General features: G+C 44.0%; 1 protein-coding gene across 18 annotated transcripts in view; it reads left to right on the top strand.

Moving 5' to 3' along the window:
• The window catches only part of Ssdp (Sequence-specific single-stranded DNA-binding protein), a 108,291-nt gene that overhangs the window by 62,829 nt on the left and 26,197 nt on the right, over positions 1-19,265 (top strand). For 7 of the 18 annotated variants that reach the window (XM_037432197.2, XM_037432195.2, XM_037432190.2 and 4 more), the window contains exons 6-14: positions 2,076-2,108; positions 4,488-4,574; positions 6,501-6,602; positions 10,550-10,621; positions 11,534-11,594; positions 12,161-12,190; positions 14,337-14,413; positions 16,072-16,145; positions 17,248-17,290. In XM_037432197.2, the coding sequence (XP_037288094.1) occupies positions 2,076-2,108; positions 4,488-4,574; positions 6,501-6,602; positions 10,550-10,621; positions 11,534-11,594; positions 12,161-12,190; positions 14,337-14,413; positions 16,072-16,145; positions 17,248-17,290 (579 nt within the window). Of the gene's footprint in view, positions 1-2,075; positions 2,109-4,487; positions 4,575-6,500; positions 6,603-10,531; positions 10,622-11,533; positions 11,595-12,160; positions 12,191-14,336; positions 14,414-16,071; positions 16,146-17,247; positions 17,291-19,265 lie in introns of all 18 variants that reach the window. The other 11 variants (XM_037432206.2, XM_037432194.2, XM_037432193.2 and 8 more) reach the window with 7 other exon arrangements.

The following is a 19,265-nucleotide window of genomic DNA, read 5'->3' as shown; positions in this document are numbered from 1 at the left end:
AAAAACCATAGTTTGAGCTAGAATTGAACTGGAAATTCTGTGTGGCTGTTAAGTATTGCACAAGACAGGCGCTTCATTGCTTGAAACTGCTAAAGAAAGACCCTATATGGTCATCATGTCAGGCAAGAAGCGTATGAGTAATGTCGCATAACAGAAGCGCAGAAATGCACCGGGCATCGCACCATGCGAATCGCATGGCGAGAAAGTGATGTAAAGCATTTCAACGGGCTCGACTATAATTGACCATCTGCCACAGCATTAACAAAGAAAGTATGCTGTAGTGTTGGTGGGAGCGTTCCTTTACAGACATTGCAGTGCGTACTTAGCTGTATCACGAAAGGTTGAATCATGGCGTGGTGGGTTCTTCGCAACTTCACTCGTAAGTACCTCAGGGGAATTCACGATGGCCAGCATCAGGCGCACTGGGGTTACTTCATGGCAGAGTTCGAATCTCCTGCGAGTAATGGTATATGGCAAGCGAAACGAGAAAGTGACGCGCACAAGTCTCGATGACGCTATCGTATTTCACTCTTGAAAACCTTAAAGGGGCCCTTTAGAATTTTTGAGTAGTCATTATTGGATTTATTGAAGAAGTTTATTGGCTCCTGAATCGACCGTCTTGAAAATTTAAAAACCCGTCGAGCACATGCGGAGTTACAGGAATTTTTTCACATGCTTCAAGCACTCACTCTCTCCTTTCGTACCAGCAAGTGCTTTAAAAGCTACGCGAAAAGGAAGACGACAGCACTGCAAGATGTACTCCTTCGTCAGCGCGCGTCTGTACCGAGCACTTTCTTGTTTTTATAAGAATGTGCGTTTTATTTTAGCGTGATCTTGAGCGCGGGCACATGGCGGCCTCTCGTGGCATTTGCAGTAACCATGCAACTCGCGATGCTCATATGGGCTAATGGCCGTGGACTTAGGGGTGGACTTTAGGTTTTTGGCACCTTCATTTGGGTTTATGACTTCATGTGTTGAGACAACAGCGAAAGTATAATAGATGACTTTATGATATGATTGCTAATTTGAGGTCGTATGCTGTATTATAAGGTGTGACTCGCATGTTCTCGGGAGCCTTGATAACCGATTGGCAGCGTTTTCTCACCGTGTTCAAAGTGTGTGCCTGAATTTGGCACCTTCATTAAACCTTTCAGCGCTGGATTTTTTTATTTTGGTCGGATACATTTTTTGTGCATGTTTTCTTGTATTTAGGACCTCAGAAGACCACAAACAAAAAATTGGACCAGTGGTGCAAGTATTTTTGAATTAACGTGGCATCAAATTAGGTCATCAGGGCTCACGGATTGGAAAGTGAGAAAAATGGCTTCTTTTTCTCTGCTAATCTATAGTGTACACATGATGTGAACCAACATCTTACTTGTCAGCCTAATGATCACTGAAACAGCTTCAATGCGTCGTCCCGAAAATCGCGCTTACTCGCCTCACCTTACGCACCTCGGCTTCACCGAAGACCTTGGTCGTGCTTCTTTTTTGTGGCTGCTTGCTCCACAAATGAGCCGCAATATTTATGCCAATTGCAGTGGTTGGTCATTGAACAACTATGCCCCCAAGGACGAGCTTTATTGTTTACGTTTCCGAGATACTAGGGGAAATGTTGTGCGGTGGTGTCAATTGACACCGCCAGAGCCGGAAGGGTTAAGCATTCTTCAGACTTATTAAAGCTTAACTTAACTTGACTTAACTTAATTTATTAAAGCTCAAAGCCACCTGTTTATACAGGAGGCTTGTAAGACGGAGTAAGCACAGCTTTTAGAATCTGTGTCAGCACACACAGATGCCAAGGTACTGTAGCTCTCTACTACAATATTTTGAAACAGCGAGGTAGTTGCACAACTAGGTAATTACAAAACACGAGGTGGTATACCAATCGATACTCAATTGTTCCGAAGGCTGCTGTACAGTGCTTCTACATTATGAGAGCACATGTACTCACACATTTTTAGTCTGGCAGTATTCAGTGCTCTTCTTGTATGCAGTATGAATCCGGTTAAATCTAATTATCGTCTCACGCTTCTTCTTTTCGTACATGTTCATCAATTCACGGAACCCTGAAGTGCCAACAACAGGCCACTTGTCGCTGCTGTATGGTCAGTGCTAATGGCAACTTGCTTGATGATGTGCAAAGAAGTGACTAAAAAAGCAGCTATGATGTCTGAAAAAAGCGACGGCACTGCCCGATTTTTCTAATCGGACAGGCTTTCCGAAATCAACCCTTTGATGCCCAAACTTTTAATGCGGTATTCAAAGTTAATGAAAAAATTCGCATCACCTTAGGGCACGTAGGTGCGTCAGAATTTTTGTTATCAGGAAAAAGAAAGCATTTGTGGTGTAACTGGAGAAGAGTTGTTGCACCTGAGCAGCATTCGAGCACTGTTGTGCCTACATCTCAGGGGAAAGAGATGCTTGTTAATGCTTGTTAATTAACTCATTTAGCGTTCCTTTTGTGTGCTAATTTGTTTCATGTTATGACTCATTCCCATTAAATTCTGTAGCCATCCCTGCAATGTCTCGCAATGAGACGGCAGTATATGTAAATGAAAGATAATACGAGGAGTTTCGCTTGTTTTCTTTTATTTTTCACACCAGATGAATATTTTCACTCACTCAATAATTGAGCCTCTTTTGTTTCTGGATGTCTTCAGATCGGTGGTGGTTACCCATGTACGTCACGTGCACATTTTGTCATTAGGCTGCTGGAGGCCTGTGTATTGCACATAAATAAGCAATGGCTGCCAGCTGTGTCGGTTTGCGGAAGCTCCCGTTGCCCAATCGCAATAAATACTATCTTGATCATTCCATGGATAGCATGGGCAAGGGTGAGAAAAGTTCAGGACCTCTTCCTTTGGGGGAAAATGGGTGCATGCGAAACTTTGTTTAGGTGTGTCTGCTATACTACTTCTTTCTTTCTTTTTTTCTATTCATGGTGGAAGGTAAACAGCTCTGATTGGTACAAGAAAATTAGGCAACGCAAACCACCCGGTGGTTCATCTCCAGTGGTTTGCATCGTCTAATTTTCTTGTAACATGTATAGCCCAACAAGAAGTTTTACTGAAGCTCTGATTAGTTGCGGCTGTGTCGTGGCAGTGCGCCTGTGCAGTTGGCATCGTTCCAAATGAGTGGCATTTTGGTGCCGGAACGTGGGATGATACCCGTTGACATCTAGGCAGCAACGAAATATGGCAGCGCTAAATGACGAGTATCAGAGACTGTTGATCGCCGACAAAGCCACGATACAGAGAGAGCATCAGTTATTCGAGAATGGAGCACGACAGGCGCACCTTTTTGTACCTAGCCGGCGCTCGGTCCTTCACATATGACTTTGCCGCCACCCTAATAACTAGCCTTGCTTGAACAGCGTTCTTAAGAACAATGGCTGCTCCTGTGCTATGCTGGGTATCAAAAGGTTGCACAATGTGCTTTCGGGGATTATGTACATGAGTCTACGATGAGGTCTCACTCTTCTTTCTTTTTTCCTTATATAATGTACTCTCACGTAAGAAAAATGTGAGGCTGATGCTTGTACTGTATTACTATGATCTTCTTTCTCTGTAGGGGGCTCTGTTTCATTCAGGGGGAGACCTTGTGGGCATTTTTTTTTGTTGCATTTTGGCATTGGATCGAAAGCACAATGTTGTGTTAGGGTTTAATGTAGATGTCTAGTCACGGCTTTGCACAACCGTTGTTTATCTTTGGTGCCTATGCATTTGTGGTGTTAGAGTTTTTATTTGGTGTTTGCTAAATGCTTGTTCAGCACCTCCTAAATGTGTACTTAATTAGGCGAATGTTAGAAAACACCAGGGGATCAAAATTTCCAAAGTCTTCCTCTGTTCTGTGCCTTGTAATCATACTGTGGTTTGGCATGTAAAACCTGGTATATTACTGGTTGGACAATGATGGTTTTCTGTTTTGTGTATCTGCTCTGAAGGTTCCCATACAATCGTCTTGCGATATTCGCAGAGACGTCGAGATATTATTGTGGGGATAGTGTAGTACTGTACTTGCGAATACGGACGTTACAGGTACATGCAGTTTTGCGGCTGTACAATGAAACAGCATGTAGGAACATGTGGAAAAAAGCTATCGGCAGCTTGATCAACCCGCAGGCCCCTGCATTGGCGTTCACAGCACCGACATAAACACAATTAGCCTGCAATTTGGGAAGTTGACGGACAGTGTAATGGTGCACAAAAAGCTGTAGTACATCTTTGGGAATATCAGTGTAGTCATCCTTGTCAATATTGGCTATTATTAGTCTTGTAGAGACTGGAAAATCTGAATAGTTCGAAAGACTGTATTGCCCAATCTTTCTGTTTTACATCTGTACGTTGCTGTGCCTAAATGATTGAAACTTCTTGCATGCCAAGTATCAGGGACATTGAGAAATAGAGGTGCTTTTCCGTGCGGTACCATTGCATGAGCGCTATTCAAGGGGAGAATTCTTCGTTCGGTCTTTCTGTTTCTTCCAGAATCCTTCGGCACCAAGCCCGCTGGGTCAGATGCCACCCAATGAGGGCATGCCCGGTGGCCCCATGCCACCGGGCGGATTCTTTCCTGTGAGTACTCAACTCCTCAGTTGTGCACCTTGCAGGGCTCGGTAAACGGGTGCAGCGAACGTAACTTTGGCTGATGTTCAGTAAATAAGAGCATTGTTGTAGCGGAATCACTATTTCGAGGCTCTTTCTTCTTTTTTCATCTTGATAGACTCTGTCGGGCTTAACCCCTCATCTTGAAGCTGCCTCTAGTTTCATGTCATTGCCATAAATGTAACATAAAGCTGGTGCGCAGTAGAAAGTTTGTCTAGTTAGAATACTTGCATGATTGATGCAGCTCGGCAGACAACAAAGACGTAAACGACAGCGCTCATCCTATGCACTCTGTTTTTTACGCCTTCAACTTTAGCGCTGCATAAAACGTGTAGCGTGATGCGTTTAGCTTTTGTAACTACATACGTAATACAAGTGAATATAAGGTATTGATATCATCACTATTGTAGCCAACTCGGTGTTGCGCAATTATGACGGTGGCTGTCGTAGCTGTGCAAGTTGTCCCTGCAATTGCAGGCACTGCTTGCTTCTTCAGGGCCGATCCTATTTCTGTAGCATCTGTGCACCAGGATTTGTTCTGGCACACGCATCTAAAATAAAGTTTCTATAAGTGCACTGGCTTAATCAATTTTTTTTTAATCCTAAAAGCTGCAGTTATTTCGCCCTTGTGCTATGAGATGTGACAGATGTAAGTGTAACTTCAGTCATTGAACATACAATGCAAAGCACATGCAGGCCACGTTTAGCCAAAGGGTTAGAGCAGACCTGCGTAGTCTATGCAGTGCGGCCCAAATGACTGCCTTCACTGTGGTAAAACAAGAAAAAGAAAAGTATATGCATAAGGTGCTGCGCGTGCATGCTTGAGCTATTGTGCTGACCTGTGCGCTTGTGTCTCCCGTGGTGGTGTAGCTCTGTGTCGTGTGTAGTGTTTTCGAATGCGCCGTTCGAGGTGCCGCATTGCCGCTTGTGTTGTTGTTGTTGTTGTTGCTGTTGTTGTGACCGGAGAGAAACGAAGGAAAATGTCTGAGGCACCCCTTCTTTTTCTCTCTCTCTCTCTCTCTTTCCCCTTTGTACTCTCGTTTTGTTTTGTTTCCTTCTTTATTTCTCACTTGTCTTTCTTTTCTGTTTCTCTCTCCCTTCTCTTTCCTATCCTTCGCTGTTATTTCCCTAACACACACTCACTCTCTCACACTGCAACGTTTGACTGATGGTTTTGCCTCCTGCCTTCCTCACGCTTCTCTCTTTCTCTCGTTCGACTCTCTCGACCTTCCTCGGCTCACTTCCGCACTTCCTGTCACACCCTCTACCTCGCTCTCGGAAAACCCAAATAAAAACGATGCTGGTCACTTGCATATGGCTTCCCCCTCGCTTGCTGCTTTGGGATGGGTACGCTTATCTGTGCTGCTTTTTGTCTGTGGCTGACCCTAACAATCTGTTATGTGCTCCCTCCCCTTTTTCCTCATCCAATGTGCTTTTGCCTCGTGTGCCTAACCTTCCGTACCTTTGTTTCCTGTGCGGCGGCCCCTCTCTACTTGAATGTCGACTTGAACCTTGACCGTCCTTTCTGTTGTCATTAATGAATGGCGTAACTCGCTTTCCATTTCCTTAATCATCCCGTCACTTTTTGACCTTCTGTGGCTGCTCCTCCTTGCATTCTCATCTACCCTTTCTCTTTTCTTACATGTTTACCCTCATTCTTCTACATGTGTTTATTCCCGTTCTTTTGCTTGTGTGCCTCTTTCACGTTCTGTTTGGTGTCATCCGTCCACTTTTTTGTTTGTTGTTCTGTCCCAAACGATTTGTTCTCTCCTCCTCTCCCATTTTTGTCATTTCTCTTTCCACTGCTGCCGCTGTGGTGTTTTTGTCGTCCCCTGCCCCCCTCCTCCATGTGTGTGTCTGTGTGTGACCCTCCCCCATACTCCTCCCACCCACCAGCAGAACTCGCACATGAGGCCCTCGCCGCCACAGCAGCCCGCCAATCAACCGTCCCCTCACCCCCAGCCCCCTCCCCCTCACAGTCAGATGATGCAGAACCAGGTGAGGAACAAAATGCCCCTCTCTCACTTTGCATCTCTCTCTCTCCTTCTCACCCCACTCCCTCTTCTTCATGGATTCTTTTGTATTTTATTTTGTTTGGGCAGTCTTTGTTCTTTATGTTTCACGGAGATTTTCTATGTGCTCAGCGTAGTTTTTGAATACGACTTTTGTTTCTGCTCATATGTATTGTTTCCAGACTTCCTTTAGTTCTGCCCTTTCTTGCCACATCTTGGTTTGGTTGATGTCTTTCTTTTTCGTGGACTTATTGTGTCTGCTTGAAGTGACAGCTTGAATGTGGAATGGCTTATGGTAAAATAGCAGCGGCATTCTAAGTGTACACTAACTAGAGAAGCGGTTTATCAGTGTAAGCGTAGCTCTCTTGTGCAATACTAACACTGCTCTTGCCACACTAAAGTGCTTGGTAAACCAGGAAACATGTAAAAAAGAATACTGGGAAGCATTGCCTTGACGTTGCCTGGTCAACTTGATGTTAAGTTGTGGATGTTAATTCCACCTGTTTGGGCCCACATAGTTTTTCTTTATCGGTAAATATTTATGGGAGTGTGTTCTAAGCTATTCAGAGACCCGGCATCGCAAGTTTTTTGAAGCACTCAATAAAGAAACCCTGCAGAAGTCGAAAAGAATTCCTCGAAATATGTAACATTATGATAACATGAGAAGTATCAGGTATTTCCACAAACAATTATCGACACTTAGATACACATCACAAGTGTTTACCTGTGGGCGCATTTACCCTCGTTTGTTTGACTGATAATAAACCTGGGATGGTGAAATTAACTAGAACAGGAAATTTGGAGTTGAAGAAATACTGCGTGCTGTGAGACTGTGGCCGGCACTCTAATTGGCTTTACAGTTTAGCCGCATATGCGCACCAAGCCTGTCTGCAGTTTTCGTATGTGCATGTCACCTCTCGATGCTGTAGGATCAGGGTCGTGTCAAAGCATTGTGCTGTCGGCTGTGTTGAGCATGCCCGCCACGTCTGATGCATAGAGCCCACTCGAAGTTTGCCCCTGATCTCTCTATGTTTAGTAGAGGAAGGACTTTGCAACTTGCTCTAAGCGGTGAATTTCAGCTGCACGCTGTTAAAACGCCATATTTCGAGATGTGCACGGATTGGTTGTGCTAGGCGCATAATCAAATGGGGCAGATTAGCTATGCGGGGTGCATGAAATGGTGTTTCTTGTAATGAATGTATCTCCTGCAAGTGGCATGAGGCACAGCAGTCTAGTTGGTCCCGTGGTTAATAGGTAAATTGTAGTGAAGCACTGTTGACAAAAATCAATATTACTCATTATGGGTGATTGGGACGACTTGACTGAATTTGGCCTCCAAGATTCGGGGCATAGCAGTTTTGTTGGAAGGGATGAGAATGGCTGAGGAATTGCCAACGTCGTCATTGCAGAATGTCAACATTGAGTGAGCCTTCTAATGCTTTAGAACTGCTCGGATTGATTCAGTGATTGCTTTTGGTGGCTAGAAAGTGGTGAATCGTCCTGCATCTCCATGTATGATTCAGCATAAGAAGGGATCTTTGCTAAAACCTGGTTGCTGCTTTTGTTGCAAAGCTTGCGAACGCTTGCGGAGCAGCATTATTTACGCTTGTGGAGCAGCTTGTAAAATGCTTGCGGACCAGTGTTGTCTTGCAATCTACCTGTGGCTGCAGTTAATGTTGTCGTGCCTTTTATTTTTATCTTTAAATTCCGGGCCACATAGTTAGTTGTTATGGCATATTAGTCAACAGAGCTGTGTTCAGAGATATTAGTATCAACAGAGCTGTGTTCAGCACTGCTCTTGTCCGTTCCTTTTAGTAGACCTTCTGGTAGGGATAGGTTGGTATGAATAGTATGTGTTTTGCGACTACGAAAGCTCTGCACACAACTTTTGTTGTTAAAGCATTGTACATGTTTCGTGTAGTTTAGGCTGGCAAGTTTGTAACATTCACTGCTTGATCATATGGGAAACAAAGGGAAACTTGGTGCGCAGAAACAACAATATCTCCGACCAAAGTTTGTGGCTCTAACCTCGCACCCTGGTACTGGAGAAAATGTAAGCGTATGCGTTCAACTGTGTTTGTTCGTTACTAGTCATGTTGACAGAAGGCTTTAGCAAGGAGTGCAATTACAGCTCCTTAATAGAGAGCTTTCTTTTGGAGATTCGCAACTATATCGTATAGCAAGTTGGGACACGAAAGGAGTAAAAAAAAAATCTAATGCTTAAAACACTGTGTGAAGCTGTGCACTGTCCCGAAGTTGAAATTTCGCACAGATGCTTGTGCTAGTTTTCCAGTGGGAGGCGACTATTTGCGAGGAATCGGGAACAAGCCTGAGCACCACATTGTAACGAAAGCATGAACTTTTGTCTCGTATCGAGGAGAACTATTTCAGCAGTCGTTTATGTGAGGGGTGCAACCAGCGGTCATATATTACATAAAATTAAAAAAAAATGTGGCTGGGGGTCATCGCCTTTGTCTGTACTTTAAAGGCAACCTGTGAAAGTGGCAGAGGTTTCCTGATGTTCATTCATAGGATGGGAACGTCTTTCAGCGTCAGTTTTGTCACCAGTACTGAGAATAATGATATGCTTACCTGTTCCGGAGGGCGTACTAGTCCAGCACCGAGGATGGTGGCATCTCGATGCAGTGTAGCGATTGGTTGGTTTGTTGGGCCAATGGGACGCAGTGTTATAAATTTTTTATATGACCATAAGTGACTAGAAGGCCTCTGAAAGGGTTATGGTATCTGCTTTAGCAACTTGTTTAGAAGTTCGTGTTCACTGTAATACTGGCATAGGTATTCCACAACATCCAAAACCAATGATGCTTGCAGGCAAGGAATGTCTTTTTTTTTAACATTAAAAGTGTCCAAGGACTGCTTGATGGCCACTAGAGCATATTCCATAATTGTTGTTCACTTTCTTATGACTGAGTTTTGGGTAATGTACACTATTTTCATTGCTGGGTAACCTTTGAGAGTGTGGACATACAGTGAAAGCTCGTAAATTCGACACATGTCAATCGTACACATTCTCTGGCCCAGGAAAACCTATTTTTTGTTCGGTGGCCTTGAACTTGTGTTAATTTGGTCATATTCGGCTTCAAATGTGCCAACTCAAAGGAGTTGCACATTTGAGGCCGAAACGGCATTAGCGGGGAACCAGAACAAGGCGGTGCATTCTACATCGCCATTGTTGTCTGTGTAAACCCTATGATAGCGCTTGTGAGAATGTTTCGAGTCAATGCCAAGCTAGTGTGTTTTGGTTGAGGACAAAGAGGTCTCGAGGTAAAGTGGAATTGCGAAAAAAGTTGCAAATTGTGAAAATTGCTGTTTTCATGCCACTCTTATGCAAAGTAAGCACAGGATTTACCTATTCATCATGAAAGTGAGTTTGTTGACGTGATTACTATTTCCTTATTGTTTTCTTAATATTTCGATAATTCATTTGATATGGACATGTATTTCAGTCCTATGAAATTGGAACTAACGAGCTTTTACTGTACTTTCAAAATAATTGAACTTAATTGTTATTAGTTACTCTTTCCCAGTGCTGACAAAATAGCGTGAAGGTTTGGTATCCACTGTACGAGACGTTAACTGCGCCACGAAGTGATAACTGAATGATAAAGTGCAGTACCGCTAGTCTGCCTTGGTGCTTTTACCTATGCGTGTATATTCTGAAACGAAGCTTAGTAAGAAGTCAGCTCTCGTCCGTGTCTCCACGCTTCTTTGTTAGTTTGTATTCTTACGGCGGCCGGTAATGCCTCGTACAACGATGCTGACAATTGGCTCGCTTCCTGTGCCCGATTTCGGTGCATCAGTACCTTTAAGAGGTGACGAGTGTTTTGGCTGTCTTGAGGCAGGTGCCACTCGCGCCAATTTGTTGGGCGACCAGTGCTGGAAGTGTCCTTTTAGAGGGCCGTTTTTTCGCAGCCGTTCATGTCGCCCCGGTACCCTGGTGGACCGAGGCCGGGCGTCCGGATGCCGCAGCAGGTGGACTTCAATGTGAGTACAATTTTCTGTCCTAATCAATAATCTTTAAGACAGCGCATGCTAATATGTAAGCTTGTTGGCCTGTGTGCGGCTGTGTCCTGGTCAGGAAGCACTGGGCATAGTTGATCTCTTTTTATCGCTTCCAGTTTCTCGGAACACAACCAATACTCTTCGTATAACTGTAGTTTTCGTGCTGTTGTGCGGGCACAATCGGAAGAGTAAAAGAGTGTGCCACAAAGCATTCAAAATCTGCCGTTGTGACGTTTACTGGACTAGTGGCCATGCCTTATGAAGGTGTCAATTATGGAACTCGCCTTCATTTCCTTTGCCCAGGAAATTCCTTGGCAAAACAGTTTTTTTTTTTTTTTTTGTAGTGTTCCACTTCTAATAAGTTTTGGGGTGCATCCAAATAACTTCTGAGCATCTGGCAATGTTAAAATAATTTTTGGCAACCGAGTTGTTGCAATGAGATTGAATGTTGATGAGTGTTGCTATTTTAGCAGGGGGGGACAGAAGATGTTAACCGACGCATGGATGGCTGATGCAGTGAGCTAGATAAGGAGACAAGGCTTTCTACATGAGAGTGGAAGCTTGGTCAATGATTATCATCAATGTTCCCACTGTTACCGTCTTGCAGAGAGAGGGTTGAAGGAGCCTGGAAATATAGTGCCTTCAAAATGTCATCATGCGGTCACAGTCATTCCGGAATACTGCACTATAGCGTCATTCAAGACGTGGATGCAGTTGTGATTGGGTTTTGGCTTTCAGCAGGTGTGGGAAGGGAAGTTTTTTGTCTTCGAACAGAGATGTCTGGTTGTCCAGTGGCATATTAATCGACGCCTCTCATTGTGCCCTTATTGCTGAAAGTTGTGTGTGTGTATAACAAAGAAGGCCATTTTCCTTTTTTTTTTTTTTTCTACGCAGCCACCTGGTGGTGTTCCTGGTCAACCCATGATGCCAAACAGCATAGACCCTACACGGCAAGGTAGGTTCACTTTAAATGTTTTTGAATTAATTTAACTAGGAGCTGATCCATTTTTTTTCTTTTCACAATTGTTTTTACCTTAGCATTCAGTGTCATTTTCTTTTTGTCTGAAACGTAGATGCAGCCCAAAATTCACTACGGTGGGAGAGATTTAAGTTTACTTGTGCCTGAACAAATTTTGATAATCAGTCTTGTCATACCGTGTTGAGCACGTGAGTATTTCTCACCTGTGAAATTGAACAGGTGCAAGACGAGCCTTGAATAAATTATGAACATGTGAGTTGTGTGGTGCCTGCACTGTTAAGATCTGGGGGGGATTTCTTCTACTCTTAGTTCAATGCTGAGCCATCTGCAACTGACCTCCGCAATCACTTACCATCGTATAGATTTTCTTGTGGTTTACAGAACTTCGGTTTCAGTTCTCAAAACTGGAACGCCGACAGGCAATCACAGTCGGCCTCCATCGGGTGTTTTTGCTTTCGTAAACCCATAAGCCGACCATTCTGGTGCCCCTCGTTGTTACCAATGCTTGCTGAATGTGTCTTGTTTGTACTGTTTCATTTCAGGTGACGGAGGAGAGTTTGCTGGATGGCAAGGTGCGTTGTTCATTGCCCTCGATCGTTCCTACACGATATTCTGTGTCCAGGCGATCCTTGCACGCCATTGGGACATTTGTAACTACCGGGTCATGCATGTGTCTTGCGTGTATGTTTCATCAAAGTTGGAAGTGATATTACCGTGCTTATGTGCATAATTTGCACGCTCCTAATATTTTGCCAGCTTTTTGGGAAAAAAATGTTTACTCGCATATTTCGCGCTTCCCGACCCGCCCGAGCCAGATCTCCGACGCGCGCACCGTTGGACATATCGATGCTTTGGCCGGGTGTACGCCTTGCCGCGCAGACGAGCGCAGTCAAACAGGCTGTGAGTGCGAAGTCCCTTCTTCCGACGACGTCTCCCAAACTAGGGTCTGTAGAGTACCGCACCCGAACACAAACCTGTTGACGTGTCGCCGGAACTACTCGAGCGTTTGCCTCCACCTATCTCCCGATCTCTACCACTGTGACAATGGCGAGAATCGCGTCACGGCACCGATGACTTTCTGCATCAGGGCGTGCGAGGGCCTGTCGCACCAACTGTTCTCTTCGTTCTCCGCGTCAGCACTGCAACGCACTCTTGGTCGATTTCGGAAGTTTAGGTTTTGCCATCCGGCCGATGCGTTTTGATAGTTTCTCTACGATGTGCTACAGCAATTATATATACGGCGAAATTAAAGCTCGCTGTTGTGAATTTGGCCAAAGAAAACTGGAAGCGTGCCTTCGCGAAGCACTTCAAGAGGACGTACTTCAGCATGACGACCGCGTGATCGGTGGGCGAGAAAGCTAATGCGCGCTTCCTCGGTGTGTGCTTGCTAATGCAACTTTCCTACCATTGAAGGGGGGCCTTTTCAATCATGTCCGGATGCTTAGTTCTTCTGGTATCGTCTTGTCATGGGACGTAGTTTCTCCAGCATTGTCGAAAGAACTGAAGAAAACGGGGCGTTCAAAAGTGCTCGACGCAATCGAGGTCGATTCGCTTTGGGGTGGGGGTGGGGGTCGGAGTTCGTGATCAGTGATTCCCGCTAGACCGTGTGTGACCGGATCTGTGACTGGATAAAGTACGGGCTGATTCTTTCAAAATAACAAGTACACTTTGTTTGTGGTTCAATTTATTTCTTTTTTTTTTTTCATGTTTATACTACGTGCATTGACACAATATTTCGTAGGCGCTCGCGAAATCCTTGCGTAATTTGCTCACCCCCTTTTTGGGGCCCAAAAAGTCGCAGAAAAAAGTGTGCAAATTATGCGAGTAAATACCGTATGTCAAGACCAAGGGGTTCAGACGCATGAGAAAAAAAAGTTGGCTTGTTTGCAAGAATTTGCAGGCATTTTAAAGGTTTAATTCACTGGTATATTTTTGTAGGTTTACAGCTTTTTTTTGTCATAGCACTATGCATGTTGCTTCCGCAGCACTTGCCTCTGCAAGTATAAAATAAAGTGAAGAGGCACTGTGCGACTTCAGAAATGTTCTTTTATGGTTTTTCTGGGTCCGAGTCTTTTCTTACAGCATTTATGGCAATAAGAAAATATTTCGAGTCTCTGCAATGCCTGTGTATAGCCAAAGAGTGGTCAAATAGCCTTTAATGAAACTTATCGAGGGGCAGGTTTCGAGGTCGACTTGAATTCTCGTTGGTAGTTACCGTTTTTTTTTCCCCTGGCTCCGTTGCCAGTTTTCTGCATGTGTGTCGACTGGTTACGAGTACTTTAGCCAATAGCCAGCGTTGTGTTGTGGGTCCTGAGAGGAAAAAAATTACCATCCATTCATTTGTAGCACAAAGGTAGAAATGATATGCTCGCGCATTTCTCAGAAAATTCGTCTGATTAAGAATTCAGACCCAGCAGTAACTAACACACAAACATATTACTAATTAACTGTGATTGCTGACTTTCTCTTTAAGTTGTCTCTTAACTCTGCTTTGCTCTGTGATCTGCTAGTCCCCAGATTGGCTTTGATCATTGGTTTTGTGCCACTGAATTCGGGCTCGGATGAAGGTTTCGTCTATTGGAAAGCTTTTTTTGGGGGGAATTCTCATGAACTTTTTTCTCATCTTACGGGGTGTCCACAGAGCTGATTTGTCTTGTGTTTATGTTAGCCACGATCTAGTGTTAACGCTCCGTCTTCACCACGCACGTCATCTTTCAGGACCCCCGTCGATGAACCCCATGAACCCTCGAATGAACCCTCCACGGGGCCAGCCCCTCGGTCCCATGAACCCCGGGGTGAGTGGATTCCTGTGGAACTATTCTTGTCTTTCTGGGTGAGGTGCATTGCATGAGAGTACAGTGAAGGCTGGTCAATTCGTAGTTCACGGGGCTGGGAAAAATGTAAAAAATAATCAAATTCCAAGTTGAATTTTGGGGTTACAAAAAGCACCAAGAATTTGCTAAACAAATGTTTGTTACATATAAACCCGGATATCCCAAAATGGTGGCTATAACTAAGTAAAGGAAGAATAGTCTTGCAATAAGTTCTACGTGAGGGTTGCAAGATACAGTGTTAGGAATAGACCTTTATATCGAATTTTCGGATATAAGAAACTTATTTTAGTGTAAGATGCAATTTTGATGCAATGAGATAGTTAATGTCCAAATCCTGTTCTTGCTTAGTTTATAGGCAGTGGAAAAGCTGCAAGTCACCGCTCACGACTTTGTTCACAAGGTGACTGCAGCTCAAAAGCGCTGTCTTAAACTAGCCCAAAACGTGCTAACCCAAAATGAACCGGAAAATTCGTTGTTGTCGTTACCACATGGTTTGCATTGATGACAATGGCAATGCAGACTGCACCATCTTGTTTAATTTTTCTGCAAACGATGTTTTTGTTCCTTTGCATCTCGTTTGTGGTGCTTCGCTCTTGGCGTGCTTGGAGAATTATCCGAATTAACTGGGTTGCAGCCAAATATGACTGAAATACTGAGTAAGATCCCATCAAACAAGAAATCTGCTTGCCGGGATTAGAGAACCCGTCATAGTTATCGAATTTTCCTAACTAACAGGTGCACAATTAATGAGCACTTCCTGTAGTGGGGTCATTGATGGGTGGAGGTAGCTGGAGTTGCTGTGTATGCTACCTCTGGGTTGTGGAGTTTCGCATCTGCTTTCCAACAAACAACGCTAGCAACTGTGCATTGCAGAAGCTGATGCATGGGTTCATTTTTGTATTTTGTGATGGTGCCAGTGAAATTCATTGATGGTTGATGGCACGGTAGCCTTGATGTCTGCAAAAACGAGGGCAGCTTGTGCTGAATATCTGTGGCTGTTTGGCAGACTTGTGTGCGATTCCGCTGTGCAAAGGTAGCATATACAGTAACTCTAAAAATACCCGATTTCTCGTGGGACCTTGATTAGTTGCTTCGCATTGCCTGTGTACTCAAGCTGAGTAATTGGGTAATGCAGTTGATAATTAAAAAATGAGAAGAGGGCATGTAGCTCTCTGTTCATACTGCTTTGTCATTGAATAAGTCATTAAATGGTAATTGCTATGAGAGGCTTTTGTCCCTGTGCCCCCCTTCCCCCCTAAAAAAAGGAGGGAATACTTTTGGTCTAAAGATTTGGGGGGAGGGGGGGGGGGGGTGGGAGATGCCTCTGATCCAGTAGAAGGTTTTGCCTAAACCAAGGTGGCCATGTTATCGCTACAAGCACTGTCAAAGCTAAGAAGCACATCCTGAAAACGTCTGTGTTGTTGAGATGTTCTGATCCTAGCCTCTCAGATAAGGCCTTCATGTGGGGAGAACGTTCTTGTGGGTTTTGGATGTTTTCCATAAGAAAGATTGTGAGATTAGCGGACAATATTTGCATGAAGGAAGTAGCAGAGTGCCAGTGGTAGAAAAGTTCTTTTTTTGGGGGGCAGTACATTGAATTGTGCTGTGTTTTCCTGCAGAACTATGGAGGTATGAGGCCGCCGCCCAACAGCACGATGGGTCCCGGAGGTCCTAACATGCCGCCCATGTCCATGTGAGCCATCTCACTTCGCACACGTTGCGTTATCGTTGGTGTTTCGTGGTGGACGGAAATGGTGCAGCATTTCAAGTTGATTGAGAAGCTACAGCTTGCCACTCTAGTAAAGCCCAATTTGCTCTTTAACCGAGATATATCAAACCAAGATGTGTGGATTGTTATCTAGCAGATTACATATCTCGAAAATTTTGCATAAAACTTTAACAATGCACCACCCACTTGCCGGAACCTTGTTTGCCTGCACATTTTGCACATTGATCTTTGCACGTTGATCTTAATTTTGCAATAAATGTATTCAGAACTGGCCAACTTAAAAAAAAACTTAATTGAAGTGTTCAAGAGTAAAATGTCGGGCATTTTGTAGTACCTTCAGGAAAGTGAAATTGGTCAAGTCCAGTCTTACACATTCTTGGGAAATTGTTGGAAATTAGTTGTGGAAAATTTTCACATGAGCTACGGATAGAAACATAATTCCTCCCCTTTCGGGCTCAAATTGCAAGAAGCCCGCTTATGTCAAACTTGCAAAAAACCTGGAATTCATTGTATCGGATGATTTGATGTATAACTTTTAATGAAGTTGCATATTCTCAGTGCGAATTTCAAGGTGTAGGTTGGTTTTGTGACACTGCCCAAATTAATCTGAAAAATATGTCCTCACAGCAATACCAAGGCTTTCTTCATTTTGTATTTTTTCACGGTATGTAGTTGGGCATTCGAAGTTACGTCAAGGTGTATTGGTCATACACGAGAAAACATGGTATTTATTGATGTAAATAGTTCCCTAAAATTTTATGCACAGCTGTGCTTACTCATCGGGTGCTGGAAGCATTTAGTCTGCATTGGCCATGTTCGGTGCCATCCTTGTTGAAAGGAACACCATAACGCTGCCAAGTTTTTGCTGGTGCAGCATCGAGTGAGGAGCTTAGTTTATTGGCCTGTTTTATCCTCTTTACTATTGCACAGAGGTGTAGGCAATAAAAAGAGATGGCGTTTGAAATTATCATTTCACGTCGGTTCCACAAGTACTAAGAAAGCACACTGTGTCAAAAATTTTTATTTCAAATGGTAAAAATGGGTGTCCATTTTATCTGCCTTCCAGGCCTGGTCCCGGTGGGAGACCTTGGCAACCTAACGCGTCATCGGTGAGTACCTGCATCCTCTTGTTTTCGTTTTAAATTCTCTCTTTGACTAGTAAAGTATGCTCAGGACAGGCTTCCACGTGTACGCATTTTAAACATTAAGCAAAAGCTTTATTCAAAAGCTTATGCAAAACCTGCCGTGGTTAATTGATGGGTGAGGTTTCGCGATCCTACGCTCGGCGGGGTTCAGGTTCTATTCACGATTGCAGTGGCCACAGTTTGATAGGGACTGAAATGCAAGAACATCCCTTTATTCAAATTTAGGCAGATGATAAAAGAACCTCAGGTGGTGCTAATTTCTAGAACCCTCCCCCCCCCCCCCCCCCAAGCCTTCAATGACTCAGTCATAATCGTATTGTCATTTTGGCTCGTAAAATCTCAGGAATTATTATCTTTGCTAATAATGTTAATAATATAACTATCATATTTACTCGCAAAATAGGTGCACCCTCAGTTTGGTCTTGAGAAATCCGTTTTTTTTTTTATTTCTGCGCATAATAGGTACATCTCGAACTTGGTCGTGATCAGTAGTTGTGTACTGTATTTGCACGGTTGCAACTCAACGCCCCTTTACTTTAACTGGAGCGAAGAAAAATTAAAGAAAAGAAGACCGCGGCAGCACTGTGTCAGTTCAAAAGAAGACCGCGGCAGCACTGTGTCAGTTCCCATGGGCTCGCCGAGAGTGGAAGAGCAGTTGCCAGGGAGTCGAAGTAACCTTTGCATCGACACGGGGGCATAGCTTCGGCTGCGCACGCTCCGTATGAAACGCGGGATCGCGTTCTCTACGCACTGCATTTAGTTTCCTGTCAGAAAAAAAAAAATTGTCGTTGGCACGTTTGCTACCTTGCCACAAATTTAATAAGAGCTTTTCGGCTTCTTGACGTAAGCTTGAACCTTTGCTGCCACCGCGTTGACTTCACAATGTTGGCAGGTTCTTGTCATCGTTGATTTCCTGGCTGTGAACTTAAACATCGCATTATGTGCGCTGATTTTGGATCAGTGCTTGGGCGCGGTTTTGTTCGACGCCCAATCTTCAAGTTGTCTTGTACAAACTTCCTGCGACAATATGCCGAACCGTAGGCTAGGCTTGATCAATTTTCGTGCCCTTCAGTGGCGGTATTGAGCGATCAAAGTTGCGGTTTGGTGCGGTTCTACTTAAAGGAAAGGGCGCTTGTAACACTCGAATGGGGGTTCACGATTCGAGTGCGATCTCTTGGATAGGGGTGAGAACTAGTGAAATCGGTCGATCGTACCGTACAGTGCACAAATAATCTATGTGGCCTGAAACGTAATCGGCGAATTTCCGTGATAGCACTTTTTTTCTTCTCTGCTTTTTGTTTTTTGCGTTCACTCAGTTGGCCACGCGGGTCTTCCGATGTTAATTTTGTAAATTTCAATGCATCACCTGCCTCAATTCTCAGACACGCGAGACTGCATGCTTCACACGCTTTGAACCAGTATAGCTATCAAGAAGGTTTTTTTTTTTTAGCTGTAGGGCGGATATTCGCAGATTTCGGTGGCGTATACATTATCGGCGATCTATGCTGTAGTCAGAAATAAAATTTTTAGAAATTTTACTCCATTTACTAGGCGCATCCCGAACTTCAAGCCTGCATTTCTGGAAAAAATGAGCGCTTATTATGCGAGTAAATATGGTATATCAGAGTCTCTGCACATTGAAGTTGTAACATTCTAGTTACGTGAAGGAGGTGGTTTTTTTTTTTTTTTTTTTTTCCGAAATTGTTGTATGTCACTTTGACCAATTGGCAGTGGTAGGGCTTTGAGTTGCAATGCCTACCTTTGACTGCACTTTGTGGTGCATGCCTTCATTTAAACAAGATTCGAGGTAGATGCAAATAAAGATGGCAGCTAGAGACTGGTAGTACTTTTACTTTTCTTGTGGCAAGCACAGTTTATCTCTCTACATTGAAGTGCAGGCAATCTGGGGATTGTGTGCATGCGTGTGTGTGTGTGTGTG

This window comes from Rhipicephalus microplus, chromosome 10 (genome assembly GCF_043290135.1).
Source record: "Rhipicephalus microplus isolate Deutch F79 chromosome 10, USDA_Rmic, whole genome shotgun sequence".
In the NCBI taxonomy this organism is placed as follows: domain Eukaryota; kingdom Metazoa; phylum Arthropoda; class Arachnida; order Ixodida; family Ixodidae; genus Rhipicephalus; species Rhipicephalus microplus.
The sequence above is the reverse complement of the archived record's forward strand: the minus strand, read 5'-3'. Positions and strand labels throughout refer to the sequence as shown.